Source organism: Lepidochelys kempii, chromosome 22 (genome assembly GCF_965140285.1).
Source record: "Lepidochelys kempii isolate rLepKem1 chromosome 22, rLepKem1.hap1, whole genome shotgun sequence".
Lineage (NCBI taxonomy): Eukaryota > Metazoa > Chordata > Testudines > Cheloniidae > Lepidochelys > Lepidochelys kempii.
Genome location: NC_136401.1, coordinates 5,917,145 through 5,938,572, shown reverse-complemented (window position 1 = coordinate 5,938,572; position 21,428 = coordinate 5,917,145). Strand labels below are relative to the sequence as shown.

The window sequence follows — 21,428 nt, the reverse complement described above, 5'->3', positions numbered from 1 at the left end:
CTTCCTGGCGGTTCTCCAGCCCCCAGCCGCATTCTCAGCCAGGGCACTCCTGGCAGGCCTGGGCCCTTCCCGTGTGCTGAGCTTCAAGAGCAGGACTGCCGTGCCAGCACGACATGGGGATGGCCTGCTGGTGAGCAGCGCTGCACTGTCAGGCCTGGAATCTGACGACCCTCGCCCACAAAACGGGCGCAGCACAAGCATCAGGCCTGGCACTGTGCCTCTCCCCTGCCGTGTCCCCCTTGGCCTCATCCGCCAGAGGCCGTGGTTGTGGCAGGGCCCGTGCACTGAAAGGCTCTGGATTTGCCAGCTGGAATCCGGTCTGGGAGCACACGCCCGGGCTGGACTCCGTGCCTCCCTGTCAGTCTGTCAATCTGTCCTTCTCTAGAGACTGGGGCTGACCTCCAGGTGCAGCTCTCCGAACCAGGCCACCTCCCTGGACCCCCCTCAGCGCCGCTGGTCACTGATGTCACCAAGAACAGCGTGACCCTGGTCTGGAAGCCGAGCCCCCAGAGAGGGGGCACTGCAGTCACCACATACATCATTGAAGCATTCAGGTAACGCTTTGCACACTGCTGCCCAGGGCGCCCACCAGAGAGGCCCCCAAAAAACAAAAACGTGGGGGGCCCAGGGAGTGCCTGCTTTGGGATGTGGGAAGGGGGCCGGGCTGGGAACACAAACCCAGCCCGAGTGCTCCTGGGCTCCCTGCCCCACCCTATCCCGCCCCCCATCTCTCGCTGGCTGGAGGAGCCCCTTCCTGGCAGGCCCAGTCACCGTGGAGGGGATGGCAGCCGGGGCGGCATCGCCCATAGGCTGATGGGGGAGTCGGGGTGAAGCCAGTGACACCAGGGGCTTGTGGCTGGCGGCAGGCCTAGGGCTCACACTTGGAGCAGGCGGTGCTGGTAACCCAGGGGGAGACTCTGCTTTCCCTTCGGACACCCAGTGAGAGAGGGGCCGAGTGCCCCTGCCCTGGCCCAGACTGGGCCCCGGCTCCCTAGTCCCTCTGTGCTGGGCCCTGGCACCGTTGGGCCTGCTGGACTCTGGAATCGCCCTCACATGGCGAGCTCTGTCTCTGCTGCTGCCCCCCTGTGCCAGGCCAGGCCCAGGCACTGCCCACCCCTGCCCGGTGCACAGGGAGGTGGCAGATGACCTGGCTGTGGCTCACCCCTCTCCCCACGCCCCATTGCAGCCAGTCCTCAGGCAGCACCTGGCAGACAGTGGCCGATAACGTGCAGGTGGAGAAGCACACGGTGAGCGGCCTGAACCCCAACACCATCTACCTCTTCCTTATCCGCGCCGCCAATGCCTACGGGCTGAGCGACCCCAGCCCCGTCTCGGAGCCGGTGCGCACGCAAGGTGAGGCAGCGTGGGCACAGGGTAAAACACGGGGTGGGGGCTCCAAGGCCATCCTGGGGGAGGGGGACTCAGCAGAAGGCAGGGATGGGCAGAGCCAAGGGGTTCTCAGGGGGTGATGGGCAGGGCCCCGGGGTCTCCGTTGAGGGATGGGCAAGGTCAGAGAGGAGGGCAATGGGCTAGGTGAGGCTGGGAGTGCTCAGCAGCAGGGTGCTGGATGGAAGGACACCCGAAGGCTGCCCGGGTTTCTGTTGCCCAGAGCCAGCAGCCTGTGCCCCCCAGGCCACAGGGAAAGCCTTTCCTCTTCCCGAGCACAGTGCCCCAGCACCCTTGCTCCGAGTGTCATGGCCTGTCCTGACGCAGAGGCTGCTTGGCCCCCTGCCTTCCTCATCAGCACCTGCGCTGGGCTTTGGGGCCCAGCCCAAGCCCCCCGATGTCTTCTCTAGGCCCGCCCTGCAGGCCCCACTCCAGAAGCACAAGGCAATGGTGTGTGTCCAGGCAGCTGAGCACCGGGAGCCGGCCCTAGCCATTGGTACAGCTGGCCCCAGCAGAGGGCAGGGGCTCCTGGCCGTCCCAGCAGGTCCCTGGGCAGTAGGGCCTAGTGGGCACCTGGAGACAGATATGTGCCCAGCCCAGTGGCTGGCTTGAGGGGCACCTGTGCCCGATCCTGTGCCTGTGTCCTCTGCCCGGTACAGTGGGGTGACTCTGGGCACCGCACTCACGCTGGGTTTGTTGGCAGATGTCAGCCCCACAAGGCAGGGTGTGGATCACCGGCAGGTGCAGCGCGAGCTCGGCCAGGTCGTGGTACAGCTGCAGGAGCCCGTCATCCTCACCTCGACCACCATCCAGGCGTCCTGGACTGTGAGTACCAGCTCCAGCTTGGCCCGGGGGTGGAGAGGCGGAGGCGGGCCCGGAAGCGTGGAGAGAGCCCGGGCGGGTGTGCCAGGGCACTGTGGATGGTGCGCTGCTGGGGGGGGCGTAGAGGGTGCAGTGGGTGGGGGTGGGACGGCAGAGCATGGGGAGCAGCCCGGTTCCAGCTCTCCGGAGGCCGCGGGCCGTGTTGGGGCCGCGGGCGAGCGCTCCCCAATGCTGTCCCGTGGCTTGGTCCCCTCTCCCCAGGTGAATCGCCAGGCCCAGTTTCTCCAGGGCTACCGGGTGCTGTACCGCCCGCGGGGCAGCACCTGGCTGGTGCAGGACGTGCCGGCACCGGCCCAGCGGAGCACCGTGCTGGTGGATCTGCGCAAGGGCCAGGAGTACGAGGTCAAGCTGCGCCCCTACTTCGACGAGTTCCAGGGCGTGGACAGCGAGGTGCTGGTGGTGCGCACGCCCGAGGAAGGTCAGTGGGGTGGTGGCAGCCCCTTCTCAGAGCTCGGCCCCCGGGCAGGGCCGGCATCTCCCCGGGCAGCTGCCGTGCCGTGGGCCAGCGACGCAGCCGCCTGCAGGGACTCGGGCTCCCTGACCGTGGCCGCCGCGGGAGGGGCCGGGATCCTCACGAACGCCGCCCCGGCTGGTGCTCCCTGGCTTCCTTGGGCTGGCGTGGGGGCAGAGGAGCCCGGCGCTGAGCAGGGCGGGAGGGGCGTCGGGGGGGGGGCCAGGGCTGCTGTGCGGGGGGGAGTGCGAAGTGCGTACGCTAACCTGGCTGTCCCACAATGCCTACCTCGGCTGGCCTGCCCTGGCCCGGCAGCTCCGCGGGCCGTGGGCCGTGGCTACATGGTGCCTGTCACGGAGCCGGCGGCCGTGCTCTGGGATGGGCTCCCTCCCCAGCTGCTGCCGACAGGGTGTTGGTGCCCTGTGGCTTGTCAGAGCCGGGGCCCGGGAGCAGCTAGAGCTTGCTGCCCTCCCCTGGGGCTGCTGGCTCCCTGGGGATGTGCAGCGCACCCGTCCCCTCCTGGCTGGGCCAGGTGGAGGGAGCCTGGGGCAAGTCCAGGGGCCAGCAGGAGGCTCTTGGGGCCAGGCATGGTGCTCGCGGTTGGCCAGTCCCCTTGATGTGCAGCTCCCCCCAGCCCTCAGCACTATACCCTCTTTCCTCCCTCCCAGCCCCCAGCGCCCCCCCTCAGGCAGTTTCCGTCGTAACAGTGGGCAACAGCACCAGCATCAGCGTGTCATGGGAGCCGCCCCCTGTCGGCGAGCAGAACGGCATCATCCAGGATTACCGGGTAAGGTGGCACTGCAGGGGGGCAGGTACCAGGTGCATCCAATGTGCCGGGCACAGGTGCTGCCAGGAGGGTTCGACCAAACTGGCAAGGGTCATCAAGCCCCGCACTGCCTGCATGCTCTGGCGGGGCCAATGCCAGGCGCCTGGGGGTGGGGGCAGCTGCTCCACGTCATCCCTGAAGCCACAGGTAACCAGAGTCTTCTCCCTGGCAGATCTGGTGCCTCGGGAACGAGAGCCGCTTCCATATCAACAGCAGCGTGGAGGGCACGGTGCTCTCCGCAGTGCTGCAGGGGCTGGTGCCCGGGGTGCTGTACCGCACCGAGGTGGCCGCTGTCACCAGCGCCGGCGTAGGAGTGAGAAGCGCGCCCGTCCCCATCCAGATCAGTGAGTGCGCTCGGCAGAGCGGGCAGGTGGCGGCTGTCACCCCAGGACCTCCCTTTGCACCCCTCCCTGCCCAGGCTTTGCACGTCTCTCACCTGTGCCCGCCTGGAGTCACTGCAGTGCTGGGCACTGCCCATGCGCGGTGAGGGGCAGCAAGGCACTGGATGAAGGTGGGGCGGCTCTGTCTGCCGGGGCACTGGGCTGCTCGGAGCTCAGCAGACTGCAGGCAGGGCAGGCAGGGAGGGGGAAGTCCCTGCCGGGGGTGTCGGGGCTCAGTGCCTGCCAGGGTCAGAGGGATGCTGGGGTGTGTGTGACATGGGCACCGGCGGCGTTGGGGTTGCAGCAGGACCACTGGCCACATGAGGGGGGCTGTGGCATGAAGGGGTCAGGTCGGGCCATGCAGACGCCCTCTCACTGCCTTGCCTTTGCCACCTGTACCCACCGCAGAGCCTGCCCTGGACCAGGGCTCGGTGCCCATCAGCAGTGGGGAGAACGTGAGCCTGGCCGAGCAGATCACAGACGTGGTGAAGCAGCCGGCCTTCATCGCGGGCATTGGCGGGGCCTGCTGGGTCATCCTGATGTGCTTCAGCCTCTGGATCTACTGGCGCCGCAAGAAGAGGAAGGAGCTGAGTCATTACACGGGTGAGGGGCCAGCCTCCCCTCCGCCCCCTCCAACCCCCACCGCCACACACCAGGGTCTGCCCCCACCCCGGTGCGCCAGGGACAGCCCTCCCCCAACCCCCACCCCGGTGCGCCAGGGACCACCCCCACTCCAACCCCCACTGCCATGCACCAGGGACCGATCCCACTCCAGTGCGCCAGGGACAGCCCCCCCCAACCCCCACCACCACACACCAGGGTCTGCCCCCACCCCGGTGCGCCAGGGACAGCCCCCCCCAACCCCCACCCCGGTGCGCCAGGGACCACCCCCACCCCAACCCCCACCGCCACGCACCAGGGACCGATCCCACTCCAGTGCTCCAGGGACAGCCCCCCCCAACACCCACCACCACACACCAGGGTCTGCCCCCACCCCAGCATGCCAGGGACCACCCCCACCCCAGTGCACCAGGAATAGCCCCCACCCCAACCCTGATAACCATGCACCATGACCAGCCCCCACCCCAACCTCATGCCAGGGATCAGCCCCTCCCCTGCTCACCAGGGACTGCCCCCCCGCACACCACCATCACACTGTGCCATGGACTGGGCCACTCCAGATTAGATGCGGGCAAGTCAGGCTCTGCCTGGGACATAAGGGGGCCATCCCCACAGCCTGGCTGCTTCCCCCCAGAGCTAGCCCGTGTGCAGAGCTCGCCCCCTCTGCTTACCCTCCGCACATGGGTGTGACACTTCCTGGGGGTGCCCAGGCCTGTGGGCACCTCGCTACCTCCTGTCCTTAGCGGGAGGGAGCCCTGTCTGTGCCTGCCAGGGGTCAGCTCCCCACTGCAGCGGCCCCAGGCAACACAGGCACTGCCCTCTGGGCGCCCCGCACTCTCTGCAGGCTAACAAGTGACACCTCGCAACCCCCGAGCCCTCCCGCGCCTCCCCGGAGCATCCGGCCCCAGTCCCCTGGCTCTCGCAGTGCCCGATCCGCTGCTCCCAAAGGTTCAGTGCACCCAGCTCACCTGTTCCCCTCCACTCACTGCCCTGCTGCACGCTCAGCCCTTGGTGGGAACACCCGGTTACAAATCTAATGAAGTCCGAGCATGTACTCGAGAGCCTAGACACTCTCCCGTCTCATGCAGCCGTGGTTCTCAGCCTGTGCTCTGCGGAGCCCTGGGGGCCTGCACACTGTCTGAGGGGGCCGCGAGAGCCAGACTGAAAACAGACTGAACAGAATTCAATTCTATACAATCAAAGGTTGAGAACCACAGTCACTGCTCGGCCACGCTTCCCAGCCAGGCTGGCTGCGCCCCTCGGCCAGGAGACAACAGCTCCTCAGTGAAGGATCCAGGGGCCTCTTGGTGCCCTGAGTACATCAGACCAACCCATTGGCCCTGCTGACTGTCCGTTTTTTAGCCGGAACGCCTGGTCGAAAAGGGACCCAGTGGCTCTGATCGGCACCGCTGACTGGGCCGTTAAAAGTCCAGTCAGCAGCAAAGTGGGGGCCCAGGGCTAAGGCAGGCTCCCTGCCCGCCCTCGCTCTGCACAGCTCCCAGAAGTGGCTGCCAGATCTCTGTAGCCCCATGGGCGGCCAGAGAGGCTCAGTGCGCTGCCCCCATCCCAGTGCCGGCTCCGCAGCTCCCATTGGCTGGGAACTGCTACCAATGGGAGCTGCAGGGGCAGCGCCTGCAGGCGCGAGGGCAGCACGCAGAGCTTCCCTGGCCACCCTGCACCTAGGGGCTACAGGGACCTGGCACCCGCTTCCTGGGAGTCACAGAAAGTGCTACCGGGACCCTGTACCCCCCAAACCAACCCCTTGCCCCAGCCCTGAGCCCCCTCCTGCACCCCAAACCCCACATCCCCAGCCCCACCCCAGAGGCTACTAGCCCTCAGCTGAGACCTAACAAGCCACCCTTTGGTGAACCCTTATGCAGTTATCTTCCCAGGGGATCCCTGTGCCCGCTGCCCGCTGGGGAGGCCCGGGCTCCCCAGCGTGGCTGCTAGCACCAGACAGCTGGGTCAGAGGCAGATCCAGGGGAACAAGGCTGGGGCCCAAAGGGAGCAGGGCCTCTGTGTCACCCACCCCTCCCAGTAGAATGTACCAGCCGGGGGGCCTGGGGCCTGACGGGGGTGCAGTGTGCCATGCTCCTGTGAATGCCACTGCGCTGCCCTGTGCCTGGTCCCAGCTCCCACCTCCTGCCCTGCTGCTCGCTCCCCTGCTGTGCCCTGGCATTCTCCTCCCGCCTGCAGCTGCTGCGGCTGACCGTTTCCCCTCCTCTCTTGCAGCCTCCTTTGCCTACACGCCAGCAGGTAAGGCCCTAACCTCGCCCCAGCCACGGGGCTCCCCGAGAACGTGGCGGGGCCCCTTGACCCAGCTTGAGTTACAAAGGTTATCTACGAAGTCCCGTTTGCCTGAACACAGGAGGAGGCGAGCAGCAGGAGACCAGCCGTGCTTGCAGTGTCAAGCCTGCCGTCGCCTGCACCCAAAGAGCTGTCCCCAGCGGGTCCCTGCTCGGCTTTCTGGCTGCTGCCGTCTCTGCCATGTCTCTCACTCCCTTCACCCAAACGGTGCCCGGCCGAGCCCTGTCCACATAGGTCAGAGCCCGGCCCGGCCCTGGAGGTGTCTTGGTCCTGGCCTGCGACATGGACCTGTGGGGTTTTTTTGGGGCGGGGGTTGGGCTGCTGAACTGTGGGAGCTGCCTGCTTACCACAGCCTGGTCACCATGCTCTGCAATGGCACCTGGGCCTGGCCCCTGGGTCCCACCTGACCCTCAGCAGCCGGGTCAAACACAACCCGCAGCAACGAGGCCTCACCCGACCCTCAGCAGCCGGGTCTCAGCGCAGCATCTCTGTCTCTTTCAGTCTCGTTCCCGCACGCAGAGGGGCCGGCCCACGGCAACAGCAGGTGAGTGCAGAGGCCTCCCACCCCACGCTCCGCAGCGGCCGGGGGCCGCTGGGGAAACCCTCCAGCAGGGCTACCCAGCACGCAGTGAACATAAGCCCCAACCCTACCCTCTCTCCCTGCAGACCAGGCATGCTGGCCATGGCCACCAGCGCCTCCAACTACCCCTGGCTGGCGGACTCGTGGCCCGCCCCCAACCTGCTGCTCAATGGGAATGCCAAGGAGCCTGGCACGAGCTGCTGCACGGGGATCCATGATGCCACGGAGAGATATTACAATGGTACTGGTGGGGCATGGGGAGCTGCGGGTGGCCAGGCCGTGGCAGGGGGCTGGGCTTAGAGCAGCCAGGAAAGGGGCCAGGACGAATGGGCCCATGTCCGGGGCATCTCCGGCCCCAAGGCTGTGGGGGCTGGGTGAGCGAGGGAGCCGAGCTGAGTCCCCCTTTGGGGGCCCAAGCCGGCTTTGCTGTCGCTGGCTCTGGGGAGCAGGTGGGCTGAGCTCCTGGAGAGGGGCAGGAGAAGCAGCCCAAGGCAGCTGGTCCAACGCTGGGAACTCTGGGCCAGCAACAGCTCAGCCACGTGGTGGGCAGGACAGGAGCCAAATGACCCCATACGTGGCTGAACTGTCCCCATAGTGCAGTGTCCTGTGTCTGTAACTTGCCCCGCAGAGGCCGGGATTTCCAACTACCTCGCCCAGACGGAGAAGTTTGGGGCGGGTGCGTCGGACGGGCCCATTTACAGCACCATTGACCCTGCCAGCGACGAGATGAGGACCTTCAACGGGGCCTTCTCGCAGCACACCACGCCTTATGCCAGCACACCCCTGGTGCCGTACGGGGTGCCCAGCCTGCCCTCCCCTGACGCAGAGGAGAGCCCGCGGAGCCCCCAGCCTGGCCCCTCCGGCAGCCAGTACGCGCTCCCGGAGCGCAGCAGAGCTGAGCAGGGTAGGGACGCCGTGTGGGAACCGCTGGGTGTGCAGCTGGTCGGGCTGTGGAGCCCGGGGGACGCGGGGTGGGGGGCCCAGTGAGCCAGTGCCAGGCACAGAGTTGGCTCTTCCGACGGCTGGCCCCAGGCGCTCTCTGGGCATGGGAGCCACCTTCCGCTGCCAGGAGCACCCCAAGGACACCGCGGAGCGCTGGGAAGCGCCGTGTGTCTCCGAAGCGGATTGGCTGGACCCTGGGCCCAGCCCACGCCCTCAACAGCCACTGTGGACTCCGAGGGCAGGCGAGAGGCAGGGGGCTCGCTGTGGGGCTGCCCCACTCGCTGTGTCAGAAACGCCTGTCTGGCTCCGGTCTCTCTAGTGGTGAAAATCGGCAAAGCAAAGTCGATGGGGAAGCCGGTGAAAACGCCCTCGCTGAACTGGACGGAGCTGCTGCCCCCTCCGCCTCCGGCCAGCGAGCTGAGCCAGTATGTGGAGGAGGAGGAGGAGGAGGAGGAGGAGGAAGAGCTGGCTGCCAGGTGAGCACAGTTACCGCTCTCTCTGTCCTAGCAGGGACGGTGTCACCGCACAAACACCCAGCGATCCCACGGCCAGGATCTGGGTGCCCATGGCAACACAGAGTCTGCACCAGTGGCTGCCGGGGCCGGGCAGACATTGCCCCTCGCGCCAGACTCCCCCAGCCCTGCCAGAGGCACTGCAGGGAGCTGGGCGGGCCCAGGCAGACCTATGGCATTGCCAGCCTGCCTGGGTCAGGTCAGAGGCTCGGTCAGGAGAGTCTATGACAGAGGCTGATTACAGCCATAGCCATGGGGTGCTTCCCCCTTCGGCCTGGCTTTGCACCGGGGGCCTGTAGAGCTGGGCAGGGAGGCACGTGGAGCCGGGTGGGGAGGCGCGTGGGACGGGCGGGGAGGCCTGTGGGATGGGCGGGGAGGGGCGTGGAGCCAGGCAGGGAGGCCTGTGGGACGGGCAGGGAGGCATGTGGATGGGGCGGGGAGGCACATGGAGCCAGGCGGGGAGGCCCATGGGACAGGCGGGGAGGCGTGTGGGACGGGCAGGGAGGTGCGTGGGACGGGTGGGGAAGCCCGTGGCATGGGCGGGGGGGGCATGTGGAGCTGGGCGGGGAGGCCCGTGGGACAGGCGGGAAGGCACATGGAGCCAGGCGGGGAGGCTTGTGGGACGGGCGGGGAGGCGTGTGGGACGGGCGCGGAGGCCCGTGGGACGGGCAGGGAGGTGCGTGGCATGGGTGGGGAGGCCCGTGGGACGGGCGGGAAGGCACATGGAGCCGGGCGGGGAGGCCCGTGGGACGGGCAGGGAGGCCCGTGGGACGGGTGGGGAGGCACATGGAGCCGGGCGGGGAGGCCCGTGGGACAGGTGGGGAGGCACATGGAGCCGGGCAGGGAGGCACGTGGGACGGGCGGGGAGGCCCGTGGGACGGGCGGGAAGGCACATGGAGCCGGGGCGGGGAGGCCCGTGGGATGGGTGGGGAGGCCCGTGGGACGGGTGGGGAGGCACATGGAGCCGGGCAGGGAGGCCCGTGGGACGGTTGGGGAGGTGCGTGGGACGGGCGGGGAGGCCCGTGGGACGGGCGGAAAGGCACATGGAGCCAGGCAGGGAGGCCCGTGGGATGGTTGGGGAGGCACATGGAGCCGGGCGGGGAGGCCCGTGGGACGGTTGGGGAGGCCCGTGGGACGGGTGGGGAGGCCCGTGGGACGGGCGGGAAGGCACATGGAGCCGGGCGGGGAGGCCCGTGGGACGGGTGGGGAGGCCCGTGGGACGGGTGGGGAGGCACATGGAGCCGGGCAGGGAGGCCCGTGGGACGGTTGGGGAGGTGCGTGGGACGGGCGGGGAGGCCCTTGGGACGGGTGGGAAGGAACATGGAGCCGGGCGGGGAGGCCCGTGGGACGGGCAGGGAGATGCGTGGGACGGGCGGGGAGGCCCGTGGGACGGGCGGAAAGGCACATGGAGCCGGGCAGGGAGGCCTGTGGGACGGGCAGGGAGATGCGTGGGACGGGCGGGGAGGCCCGTGGGACGGGTGGGAAGGCACATGGAGCCGGGCGGGGAGGCCCGTGGGACGGGTGGGGAGGCACGTGGGACGGGCGGGAGGGCACATGGAGCCGGGCGGGGAGGCCCGTGGGACGGGTGGGGAGGTGCGTGGGACGGGCAGGGAGATGCGTGGGACGGGCGGGGAGGCCCGTGGGACGGGTGGGGAGGCCCGTGGGACGGGCGGGAAGGCACATGGAGCCGGGTGGGGAGGCCCGTGGGACGGTTGGGGAGGTGCGTGGGACGGGCGGGGAGGCCCGTGGGACGGGCGGGAAGGCCCGTGGGACGGGTGCGGTGGCATGTGAAGCCGGGCGAGATGAGGGCGGCCTGCGGGGCTGAGTGGGGTGGCTGTGAGAGCCAAGGCGCCGTCCAGGCCTGTGGTGCCCGGCAGGGTCTAACATACCCCCACTTGCAGTGCAGAGGCGGAGGAATGGTGCCCCCCGCTGCCCGAACGCACCTACCTGATGGAGAACGTCCAGGAGGAACAGTGCCCCCTGCCCCCGCCCCGCGGCGACATCTCCTCACCCGCCCACTCCTACGGGCAGCAGTCCACGGCCACGCTGACGCCCTCGCCGCGTGATGAGATGAGAGCTGCCGAGGACATCCCCAGGCTGCATCACTTCGAGATCCCGCACCTACCCCGGTAGGAGGCGCCCCCACCCCACCCCTGGGGCTCAGCCTCCTGGGGGCTCCCCGAACCTTTCGCAGGAGAGAGAAGCTGGGCGAGTGGAGTGCCAGCCTGGGTCAGGCCAGCTTCCCCACTCAGCTCTGCCTGTGCTCCTCAATCCCGACCCGCAGCCCCCTGATACCCCAGCCCGGGGCTCCCCCCACACGCGTGAGAACGGCCAGACTGGGTCAGACCAATGGTCCATCTAGCCCAGGATCCTGCCTTCCAACAGCAGCCAGGGACAGGTGCTTGAGAGGGAAGGTACAGAACAGGGCAAGTATCCCCTGTCGTCCAGTCCCAGCTTCACATCAGAGTTTAGGGACTCGCAGAGCATGGAGTTGCTGACCTGACCCTCTGGGCTAACAGCCATAGTCAGACCTATCCTCCACAAACTTAGCTAATTCTTTTTTGAACCCTGTTATAATTTGGCCTTCAAAACATTCCCCACGGGCGGCAGATAGAGTCCCACTTTGGGGAGGCAAGCCACAGCTCTGCCCCTTCTGTCCACGCTCCCGCCCCATGGCCGGAGCCCCAAGGACCCCCCTCTTGCCCAAAGAAGCCCCGCGCACCCCCTGTCGGCCAGAGGAGTCCCGGGCTGGCCGGAGCCCCGAGCCCCACACACACACACTCACACCTACCCGGAGGTTCCCTGAAACTCCCCTCCCATCTGTGGCCCAGAGGAGCCCCAAGCTGCACCTCCCCTCCCCAGACCCCAAGCTGCCCGGGGAAAAGCATTTCTCTGATCTGTCTCTGTGCTGTGCCCCATGCAGTTTCTGGGGCAGCTGAGGAGGAAGCATTTGCTACTCAGCCTCCTGGGTTCCTCAGTAATCTCCCTTGAGTCCCCTGGCCTATTATACCTGCCGCCCATGACATCCCCTGGCAAGGAGTTCCACAGGTTGACAGTGCGTTGTGTGAAGAAGTACTTCCTTGTGTTTGTTTTAAACCTGCTGCCTATTCATTTCATTAGGTGACCCCTGGTGCTTGTGTTATGTGAAGGGGTAAATTACACTTCCTTAGTCACTTTCTCCACATCATTCATGATTTTATAGACTTCTGTCATATCCCCCCTTCAGTGGCGTTGGAACACTTTTCATAGTGGGGGTGCTGAAAGCCAGGAAAACTATCCCCAAACTTTTTACCTCGTGCCCCCCCCCTCAGAGCTGAGACCAGGAGCAGGGCCGTGTGTCCGGGGGGGACACAGACAGGGACAAGGGGGCCGAGGCTGGGGGCAGGCACGGAGCCAGGAGCAGAGCCCCGCCTGCGGGACCGGCAACTGGGCTCCCGTGTGCATGGCTGGGAGTGGGGCTGGCAGCTGGGATACCGTATAAAACTGGGGATGCTGCAGCACCCCCCACACTCCTACTTCCCGTGCCTGTGCCCCCCTTAAAACTCAACAGTCCCCGTCTTTTTAATCTCCCCTCATACAGAAGCTGTTCCACCCCCCTAATCATTTGTGTTGCCCTGCGCTGTACTTTTCCCAGTTCTAATGTATCTTTTTTGAGCTATGGCCACCAGAACTGCACACAGTATTCAAGGTGTGGGCACACCAGGGGTTTATACAGTGGCATTAGGATATTTTCTTTCTATTTATCCCTTTCCTAATGGTTCCCAACATTCTGTTCGCTTTTTTGACTGATGCTGCACTTTGAGCGGATGTTTCCAGAGAACTCTCCACAATGACCCCAAGATCTCTTTCTAGAGTGGTAACAGCTAATTTAGACCCCATCATTTTGTATGTTTTTTTGGGATTATGTTTTCCAATGGGCATTACTCTGCATTTATCAAGATTGAATTTCATCTGCCATTGTGCCACCCAGCCACTCAGTTCAGTGAGATCCCTTTGTAACTCTTCACAGTCCACTTTGGATTTAACTATCCTCAGTAATTTTGTATTGTCTACAAACTTTGCCACCTCTCTGTTCACGCCTTTCCCCCCATCATTATGCTAAACAACAATGGTCCCAGTATAGATCATTGGGGGACCCTGCTATTTACCTCTCTCCATTGTAAAAACTGATAATTTATTCCTACCCTTCGTTTCCTGTCTTGTAACCAGTTATTGATCCATGAGAGGATCTTCCCTCTTATCCCATGATAGCTTACTTTGCGTAAGAGCTTTTGGTGAGGGACCTTGTCAAAGGCTTTCTGACAGTCCAAGTACAATATATCCAAAAAATCACCCTTGTCCACATGCTTGTTGACCCCCTCAAAGAATTCTAGTAGATTGGTGAGGCATGATTTCCCTTTACAAAAGCTCTGTTGACTCTTCCCCAACATAGTGTGTTCATCTATGGTCTTGTCTGACAATTCTGTTCTTTACCATGTGCTCCTCCGTACCTGTCGGCTTTCCCCCAGCCCTTAGTTTAAAAAAATCCTCTGCAAACATTTTAATGTTAAGTGTCAGCAATCTGGTTCTGGTTTGGTTTAGGTGGTGTCCATCCTTCCTGTATAAGCTCCTCCTTTCTCAAAAGTTTCCCATTTCCTACTAAATCTAAATCCCTCCTCCGAACACCATTGTCTCATCCAAACATTCTGCCGGTCTAAATGGCCCTGTGTGTGCAGGTGGACGCATTCAGAGAATGCTACCATGAAGGTCCTGGACTTCAAGCTCTTACCTAGCACCCTAAATTTGACCTCCAGGACCTCACTCCTACCTTTCACTATGTCATTGGTACCCACATGTATCATGACTCACGGCTCCTTCCCATCACTGCACATAAGTCTGTCTAGATGTCTCAAGAAGTCCTCGACCTTTGCACCCAGCTGGCAATTCACTATGTGGTTCTCCCGGTCATCACAAACTCAGCTAGCTATGTTTCTAATGATCAACTCCCCCAGTACTGTTACCTGGCTCTTCTAATTGAGGTCCTCTCCCCCGAAGAGGTATCCTCAGTGTGAGTGGACACCATGCCATCATCTAGAAGGAGGATCCCAACTATGGGATAGTTCCCTCTGCTCCATTTTGATGTTCTCCTTCCCCGAGACTTTCATCCTCCTCAACAGCACAGAGGCATCAGACTGGGGGTGGGACCCGCTTCTGTGTCCTGGAAGGTCTCATCTCTGCATCTCTCTGTCTCCATTAGCTCCTCCCGTTCAGACACTCTGGTCTCCAGAGCTCCTTGCACCAAACATGCACACAGCAAGCCATCTGCCCACAAGGCAGGTAACCGTACTGGCTGCACTCCGTGCAATACGCTGGCTAGCCTCGGTCTGCTGCGGGACTCTGCCTGCATGTTTTGTGCTCTTGCAGGGATTTTGGTTGGTTGGTTGGCTTTTTGGAGGGGGACACTTGTTGGCCTAGGTTCAGAGAATGGTTGTTAGGAGCATCTGGCTCTCATACTCCCTCTGTAAACTCCCCTAGTTGCTAGCTCTTCCGGTCTCTCTGGAGCTGACCTGTTCACCCCGTTCTACCTGAGCCAGCCCCTTGCCAAGGGAGCCTAAAGGGGTTAGGGCTCAAAGGACAGCAGGCTAGAGCCTCATTAAGAAACCCCAGGTCACTAGCCTCAGCACACAGCCCCCCGAACAGCCCACACTATAAATTCCAGTCAAGCAGGCACATGGCAAGCACACAAAAACAAAGCAACAGATAATCAGCTCCCCGTAGTCACTCCTCCTTCACCTGGAGAGCTTTCTCGCACAACTCCCTGTGTCCTAGCTCTGCCAGAGCCCCTCAAGCCCAACCGCCAGCCCCTGCTACCCCAGCCCTGGGCCCCACACGCCGCTCCGCCGGTGCCCCTCAATCCCGACCCACAGCCCCTGCTACCCCAGCCCTGGGCCCCCCCAGCTCTGCTGTATCCTGACCTGCAGTATCCACGCTTACCCTCGCCTGGGACAATGCTGTGCTGTGGCTTTCGATTGGGGATGTCCCCCAGAGGTTCCAGGGAGACCCAGCTGGGCCAGGGGTGATTAATGCCCAGGGTGGCTCTCTGGTTGCCTGATGAATTATTCCACATTACCTGTGCTCTTCCCCCGCTTCTTCGTCCTCTCCAGCACCCCCCCCCCGCCCCCCGGCCGGCAGTGCCTGGGAGCCTGTCTGATGTGCACAAGAGGCTGCATTCTCATGACTTGCGCAGCCTGGGAGCAGAGCTGGGGCCGAAGGGGGCCCAGAGCGGTCCTGCGGTGTGGCCCTTGGGGCAGCCAGTGGAGGTGGGTTGCTGGGTCTTGGTCCAGTTCCTGCTGGGCAGGTGCCCCCAGAGCAGAGCTGTGCACAGCCCTGCCCCACTGGCATCCTGACGGGGCCAGAGAGGCTGGGCTCTCCTCTCAGCTGGGGCCCATTGGCAGAGGGCAGCTGTAGCAATGGCTGGTGTTTGCAAGTCTGCCCGGGTGGGGTGGGTGGGTTCCCGGAGACCTGCTCCTGGAGCCGCCTGCTCCCAGGCAGTGCGTGGGTTAACTGGGCTGGCCTTGCTGTTTTCCAGGCGGTTGCCGAATGGCTCGGGGGCTTTGCCCAGAGCCCCGAGCCCTCCCCTGACCCAGTCTGACCCAAATCTCAATGCCCTTACGGAGGGGGCTGATGGCCACACACCCAGACACGGGCACAGACGCAACCTGAGTCAGACCCCAGCGCACAGTGCTGAGAACATCAATTCCCGGAGCCCAGGTGAGTGCAGCCCAGCCCTCTACGTTCCCGCAGCAGCACCCGGCCCTGGCAGGTGGGGGCACCTGTGCCCAGACAGAGGGACTGATACCCCCTCTCCCACCATGGTCAGCCTGGTTTCTGGGGCTGCCAGGGTGGGATCGGTGTGCTCCGGCTGCGGAGAGCTTTGCTAAAGCCTGCGGAGAGCTGGGGGAACAGCGAGCCAGGCGCTGTGGGCACATGCGTGGCCCATGGACCGAGCGCTCAGCCGCCGGCGCCCGTGGGAGGAGGTGGGAGACAGAGGCAGGTCAGGGACTCACGCTCCCTTTGCCGACAGGTAAAGCCTGCCCTGCTCCCGGTGACGCGTCCCTCCCCCCGGCACAGAAAACGAGAACGAAGAAAAAGCCCAAGTCCAGCCATTACCGCCGGGAGAAGAAACAGGGAGGTGAGTGTGGGCACGGCACATGGCAGCACCAGCGGCTCCTTCCTGTGGCAGCGAGCGCCCCGGCAATGCCAGCCGGGCAGCAAGGAGCAGGCCGGGCAGCACGGCTCCTGGCTCTTCTGTCTGCCGGGGAGCCAATGGCCCCATTGGTGTAACCTCCGTGTCAGGGCCCCCTTCCCAAGTCACACCAACCCCCATCAGGATCTCTGCTGGGGAGGGGCCTGGGTTTGGCTGGGTGTGATGGGCACAGCCTTACTGGCCCGCTGACACAATTCCCTCTGCTTCTCACACAGATCTGCCACCGCCCCCACTGCCCCCACCCAGCGAGGACCCCGGGGCCTCTGCTCAGCCCCCAGCGCCTCCACCGGCCTGCAGCGCCTCCTCTCTGGAGAGAGACGTGCTCGGTGCCCACGCCACAGAGCGGAGAGCTGGCCATCGGACCGTGCTGGGCCAGCACCAGCAGCGAGACGGTAACCCCCGCCGTGCGGCACCCACCAGAAACCGGCCACCCGCGGGCACAGACATGCCAGCCACACGTGGAGCCTGACCCTCCCGATGTCTGGCCCCCCAGCTGGCTCCTGGCTGCTGGGAGGGCCCACCTGGCCCCAGGGCATTGCCAGCAGGGCTGCAGGGTGGGGCTGTACGTGGGGCGGTGAGCAGACGCGGTAGCAATGCGGTTCCATGGCAGGGCACTGCGGGTCTCCGAGGTGCCCTGCAGCCAGACTCCAGGGGAGGCCATGGGGTCCAGGCCCTGCCCAGGAGCTGTGGGCACTGGGTACATTAAAGATCAAACGCCGTGGGGAGGTGGGGCTTAGCCATGGGGGCCTGAGCTGCCTATCCCCGGCCATGTGCTGCAGGGGCTCCCTGCAGGGCCCCGTTCCGCCGGGCGCGGGCTGGGCAGGAGGCTGCGGGAGGCAGCACCAGCCCCACCCACGCGCCTGCCCCTTCCCTTGCAGTGGAGGAGATCGTCCCGTACAGCAGGCCCACCTTCCTCTCCAGAGGCCAGGTGTCAAGCAACTGCTCCACGACCGGCAGCTCCTCCTCCAGGGGCTCGACGGGGTCCCGGGGCCACGGCTCCGGCCGCAGCAGGACAGCCGGGGACCGTAGTGAGGTGAGCCAAGGCGCGTAACCTGGGGGCCTGCCAGGCACTGGGGGAGCAGCGACCTGCAGGGTCAGTATCTAGCAGCACAGCAGAGCGAGGGCAGGACACTGGGCCCCCTGGGGTGGGGCTGGTGTGTGGGGTGCCGAGCGTGGGCTGGATGGGGCTGATTCCCTTTCTCTCCACTGCACGCTGCACCGGGGCTGGTTTGCTCTCCTGGGTCTCCAGCCGGTGGGAGAGGGGTTTCGCTAGGAGGGGCAGGGAGGGCTCGGAACAGGGGCCTGGCCTGGCCAGGGGAGTCTCCTGGCCAAGCCAGACCATTAGGGGGCTTTAACCTTGCCCTGCAGGAGGGAGCAGCCCCATTCACATGGGCCCTGCTGTGCTGTGGGGAGCCCCTGGGAGGGGCCTGCTGGCTCGGAGACAGCTGGGTGTTTCTGTGGTGGGCTGGGCAGCCGGATCACGGGCATGGCGGGGGTGTTCCCAATGGAGCCCCACCTCAGGGCAGCAGCCCCTAAAGGAGTCCTGGGGCGGGGAATGCTGGGGAGGGCTGGGTCCCACAGAAAGAGGGAGCTTGGATCCCCCCGGCCATGGCTGCCAGCGACAGGTGGGGCTGCTGTGGCATTTCCCCATGGCCAGTAGGCATCCCCTCAGGAGCTGGCGAGCTCTGGGGCTGGGGCCCCATGCTCTCTACAGCCAGGGGCGGGGCAGAGGGGCCCAGCCAAGCCGTGCTGCGTCTGGCCCATGCCCGTGATGGCCTTAGCCCCTCTGAGGTCCCAGCCCTGCTGACGATTTTCTCTCTTTGCAGGAGAAGAGATGAAGCCAGCGGCGCTGGCTGAGTGAGCGGACGCAGGCTGAGAGCAGGGCTCTGCCCTGAGATCTGGGCTGGGCTCTGGGCTTTGGGCTGGTTTAATTGATGACACTGTGACTGGAGCCAGGCGGCCCAGTCCCTTGTAAATAGGTGGGGTTGGGAGCGGCAGGCAGGCTGTGTTTATACCCAGGACACGGGGCTCGTGGGCGAGGCCTGCATGAGCCCGTTCAGTACCAAGCCGGCAGTTCTGCAAAGGAAGGTTTGTGCCCAGCAGGGCAGGGGCAGGCAGCTGGGGCAGGACCAGCTTCCAGCCAGGCACAGAGAGCAGCCCACCCGCACGGCACGCGTTGCCCGTGGGGCACTGCCAGCCCAACCAGCCCCTCGTGTGGGCAGGGGTGTTTTTTGGTAGCTAATGAACCCTTTTGTAAAACAACCAATAAAGCTGTTTGTTACCCTGGCCAGAGCGACGGGCTTTGCTTATTGGGGCAGGGGAGGTCTGGGTCCTGGGTGATGGGCGGCAGCAGGGGGCTGCCCTGGGTGGGGAGTGGGGGGCACGTCCTGGGCCTCAGAATATTCCCTAAACTTGCTTAATGCCACACTGCCAGTGCTGTGCGGAGCGGGCTCCTCGCCTGCACTGTTAGTCAAAGCTCAGGTTATTGCAAGTGAAACCTTAACGACAATCTCAGCTGTTCCCCGCCTGGGGCCATTTACCCTCTAGCCCCTGCCCAGGGCGGCCCCGGGTTAGTTCTGTGTCTCGTCCGTGTCACTGCCGGGCTCTGGCCCCCGCACCAGCTGAGTGAGGGGTCACTTCAAACCCGTGTCACGGATGGTTTGAAAAGGCCGGGCCGCGACAGGGATCGATGGGGCTGGCAAAAGCATTTATAAACCCTAAATTGGGGCTTGGCCTGGGGCAGGGGGAGCCGGCTGCTGAGGCTTGGCCCGGGGGCCAGATTCAGTGCTCAGAGAAGCGGGGGCCACTCGCTGCAGTCTCCAGCCCCAGCAAGGCGGGGAGGGACAGCCCAGCATGGCACTCAGTGCCCTGGCAACTCACTACGGTCTGGGCCTGCCGTGTGGGCATGGGGGGGGCGTGGGCGCTTGGGGCACTGCGAGATGCCATATCTGCCAGGCCACGCCGTGCTGCCCCTGCACTAACGACTCGCTGCCTGTGACGAACCCCAGGGCAACGGAGGGGTGTGCCCAAGCCTGGCCTCCAACACGCCCCTGCCCAGCCCACTGGCCGTGTCCGCTGAGCCTGCTCAGGGCCCGACTGGGGCGCATGGGGGGCCGAGTGCTAATGCCCTGGCTACACGTGTGTCTGCCCTAGGGGCATGGCAGGGGGGTGGCAGCAGATCACAGCTTGGCAAGTGCTGAGCCGAGGGGTCTCCCCTCACTGCTGGGACAGCTATACCTCTGCCCGTGGGGCCAGCAGGCCATCCCCTGGCAGGGCCAAGCCGTCGGGCCAGCGCGGGCGGGTGGCGGGGGGAGCTGCAGACGCCGTGTTTGCAGGCACCAGAATGTGCTCTGGAGCCCTGGCAAGCCCCTCACAGCGGCGCCGGGGACGTTCGGGCCCTGAGGTGGCTGGTGCTGGCCTCCTGCAGCGCTCCCGCCCTCAGCGGCCCGGGAGAAGGTCCCGGGCTGGGGGGGCACCGGCGCACTCAGCTCCCTGGCTGAGAGGTACCCCGGCTTCCGCAGCTCAGTGAGGCCTCCGAGCAGCAGCAGGGCTGTGGGTCACCTTCTGTCCCCCCGGTCACCTCCCTCCCGCCCCCCCCCAGGAATGGGGGGCAGCAGCAGCAGAGTGAACGTCACCTCCCGCGTTTTGCAGCCCAGCCCATGTGCTGCTCTGGGGCTGGGGGGAGGGGGGGGATAGGATAATCTCAAATAGACGCAGCGAGGCTATGTAACCTCTGTACTTGGCACTGGTGTGACTGAGACTGGCATCCTGTGTCCCGTTCTGGTGTCCACAGGTCAAGAAGGATGCGGATAAATTGGAGGGGTCAGGGAAGAGCCACTAGAATGATTAAAGGGTGAGAAAACCTGCCTTATAGTGCCTACTCCTGGGGGCATCCTGCACAAAAAGATTCTGTGCCAAAAAATTAAAAATTCTGCGCACACTATTTTAAAATTCTGCAAATTTTTTCTGTCAAAATAACACGACATAATCCCACCAGTTTCAGTTATTTTCATCATTTATTTCAAAATACCTGTCAACAAGTATGTCTGAAACAATGCAGACACACACAAAAATTCCCCCAGGATTAGAGAGTTAAAGAAACCCCTATGACAACCCAGTTCCTATTTCTCTGCTCCCTTCCCCACTTCCCCAGAGCCCAGATGGGGGGGCCAGACACCCACAATCCACCCCCCCAAGGCCAGCTGCGGGCCCCCCCAGACTGCACCCAAACCCCCTCTTCCCCAGAACCCAGCTGCAGGACCCCTCCAGCCCAGATACCTGCACGCACACCCCCAGAGCTCAGCCGTGGCCCCTGAGCCCAGACACCCCGCCCCGCCCCGAGCCCAGGGATTCAAAGGGGAAACAGCCTGATACTTGGTCCCAGGCTTTCAATAGCGTGGAGTTTCCTGCACGCCTCCCTCAGGGCATTCTGGGAACTGCAGCTGGCAGGAACCCTCAAGCGTCCTCCCCCTCCCCCCGGCAGTGGCTTCTGTGTGGGAGCTGGGCTCGGCTGGGTCCAGCGGCCCCTAGTGGTGGCCAGCAGCAAAATTCTGCATGCAAAACGTTAATTTCTGCAAAATTCTGCATTGTGCAGTGGTGCAGAATTCCCCCAGGAGTAAGTGATGGACTCAAGGAGCTCGACCTAGTTAGCTTAACAAAGTGATGACATTGTTAAGCTGACTTGTGATGACCATCCCCATGTACAGAAAGAATAGCAAATATGGTAGACGACCAGCTTGGCTTAACAGAGAAATCTGTTAAACACAAAAAGGAAGCTTACAAGAAGTGGAAACTTGGACAGAAGACTAGGGAGGAGTATAAAAATATTGCTCGAGCATGCAGGGGTGTAATAGGAAGACCAAAGCACAATTGGAGTTCAAGCTAGCAGGGGATGTGAAGGGGAACAAGAAGGGTTTCTACAGGTATGTTAGCAAGAAGAAAAGGGTCAGGGAAAGCATGGGGCCCTTACTGAATGCGGGAGGCAACATAGTGACTCATGATGTGGAAATACCTGAAGTACTCAATGCTTTTTTTTGCCTCAATCTTCACAGACAAGGTCAGCTCCCAGATGGCTGCACTGGGCAGCACAGTATAGGGAGGAGGTGAACAGCCCTCAGTGGTAAAAGAACAGGTTAAGGATGACTTAGAAAAGCTGGACATGCCCAAGTCCATGGGGCTGGATGCAATGCACCTGAGGGTGCTGAGGGAGTTGGCTGATGTGATTGAATATTGACCATTGTCTTTGAAAACTCGTGGCAATCAGGGGAGGTCCCGGATGACTGGAAAAAGGCTAAT

General features: G+C 64.0%; 1 protein-coding gene across 5 annotated transcripts in view; it reads left to right on the top strand.

Annotated features, from left to right (window-relative positions):
- Positions 1-18,419, top strand: part of ROBO3 (roundabout guidance receptor 3) — a 145,487-nt gene extending 127,068 nt beyond the window's left edge. For 3 of the 5 annotated variants that reach the window (XM_073320820.2, XM_073320819.2, XM_073320818.2), the window contains 18 exons: positions 386-554; positions 1,187-1,353; positions 2,090-2,211; positions 2,470-2,686; positions 3,388-3,506; positions 3,718-3,889; positions 4,334-4,528; positions 6,779-6,802; positions 7,355-7,397; positions 7,520-7,674; positions 8,062-8,337; positions 8,695-8,851; positions 10,789-11,016; positions 15,456-15,637; positions 15,951-16,058; positions 16,349-16,525; positions 17,012-17,226; positions 17,960-18,419. In XM_073320820.2, the coding sequence (XP_073176921.1) occupies positions 386-554; positions 1,187-1,353; positions 2,090-2,211; positions 2,470-2,686; positions 3,388-3,506; positions 3,718-3,889; positions 4,334-4,528; positions 6,779-6,802; positions 7,355-7,397; positions 7,520-7,674; positions 8,062-8,337; positions 8,695-8,851; positions 10,789-11,016; positions 15,456-15,637; positions 15,951-16,058; positions 16,349-16,525; positions 17,012-17,184 (2,684 nt within the window). In that variant the 3' untranslated portion in view covers positions 17,185-17,226; positions 17,960-18,419. Of the gene's footprint in view, positions 1-385; positions 555-1,186; positions 1,354-2,089; positions 2,687-3,387; positions 3,507-3,717; positions 3,890-4,333; positions 4,529-6,778; positions 6,803-7,354; positions 7,398-7,519; positions 7,675-8,061; positions 8,338-8,694; positions 8,852-10,788; positions 11,017-15,455; positions 15,638-15,950; positions 16,059-16,348; positions 16,526-17,011; positions 17,227-17,959 lie in introns of all 5 variants that reach the window. The other 2 variants (XM_073320816.2, XM_073320817.2) reach the window with 2 other exon arrangements.
- Positions 18,420-21,428: the final 3,009 nt, after the last annotated feature.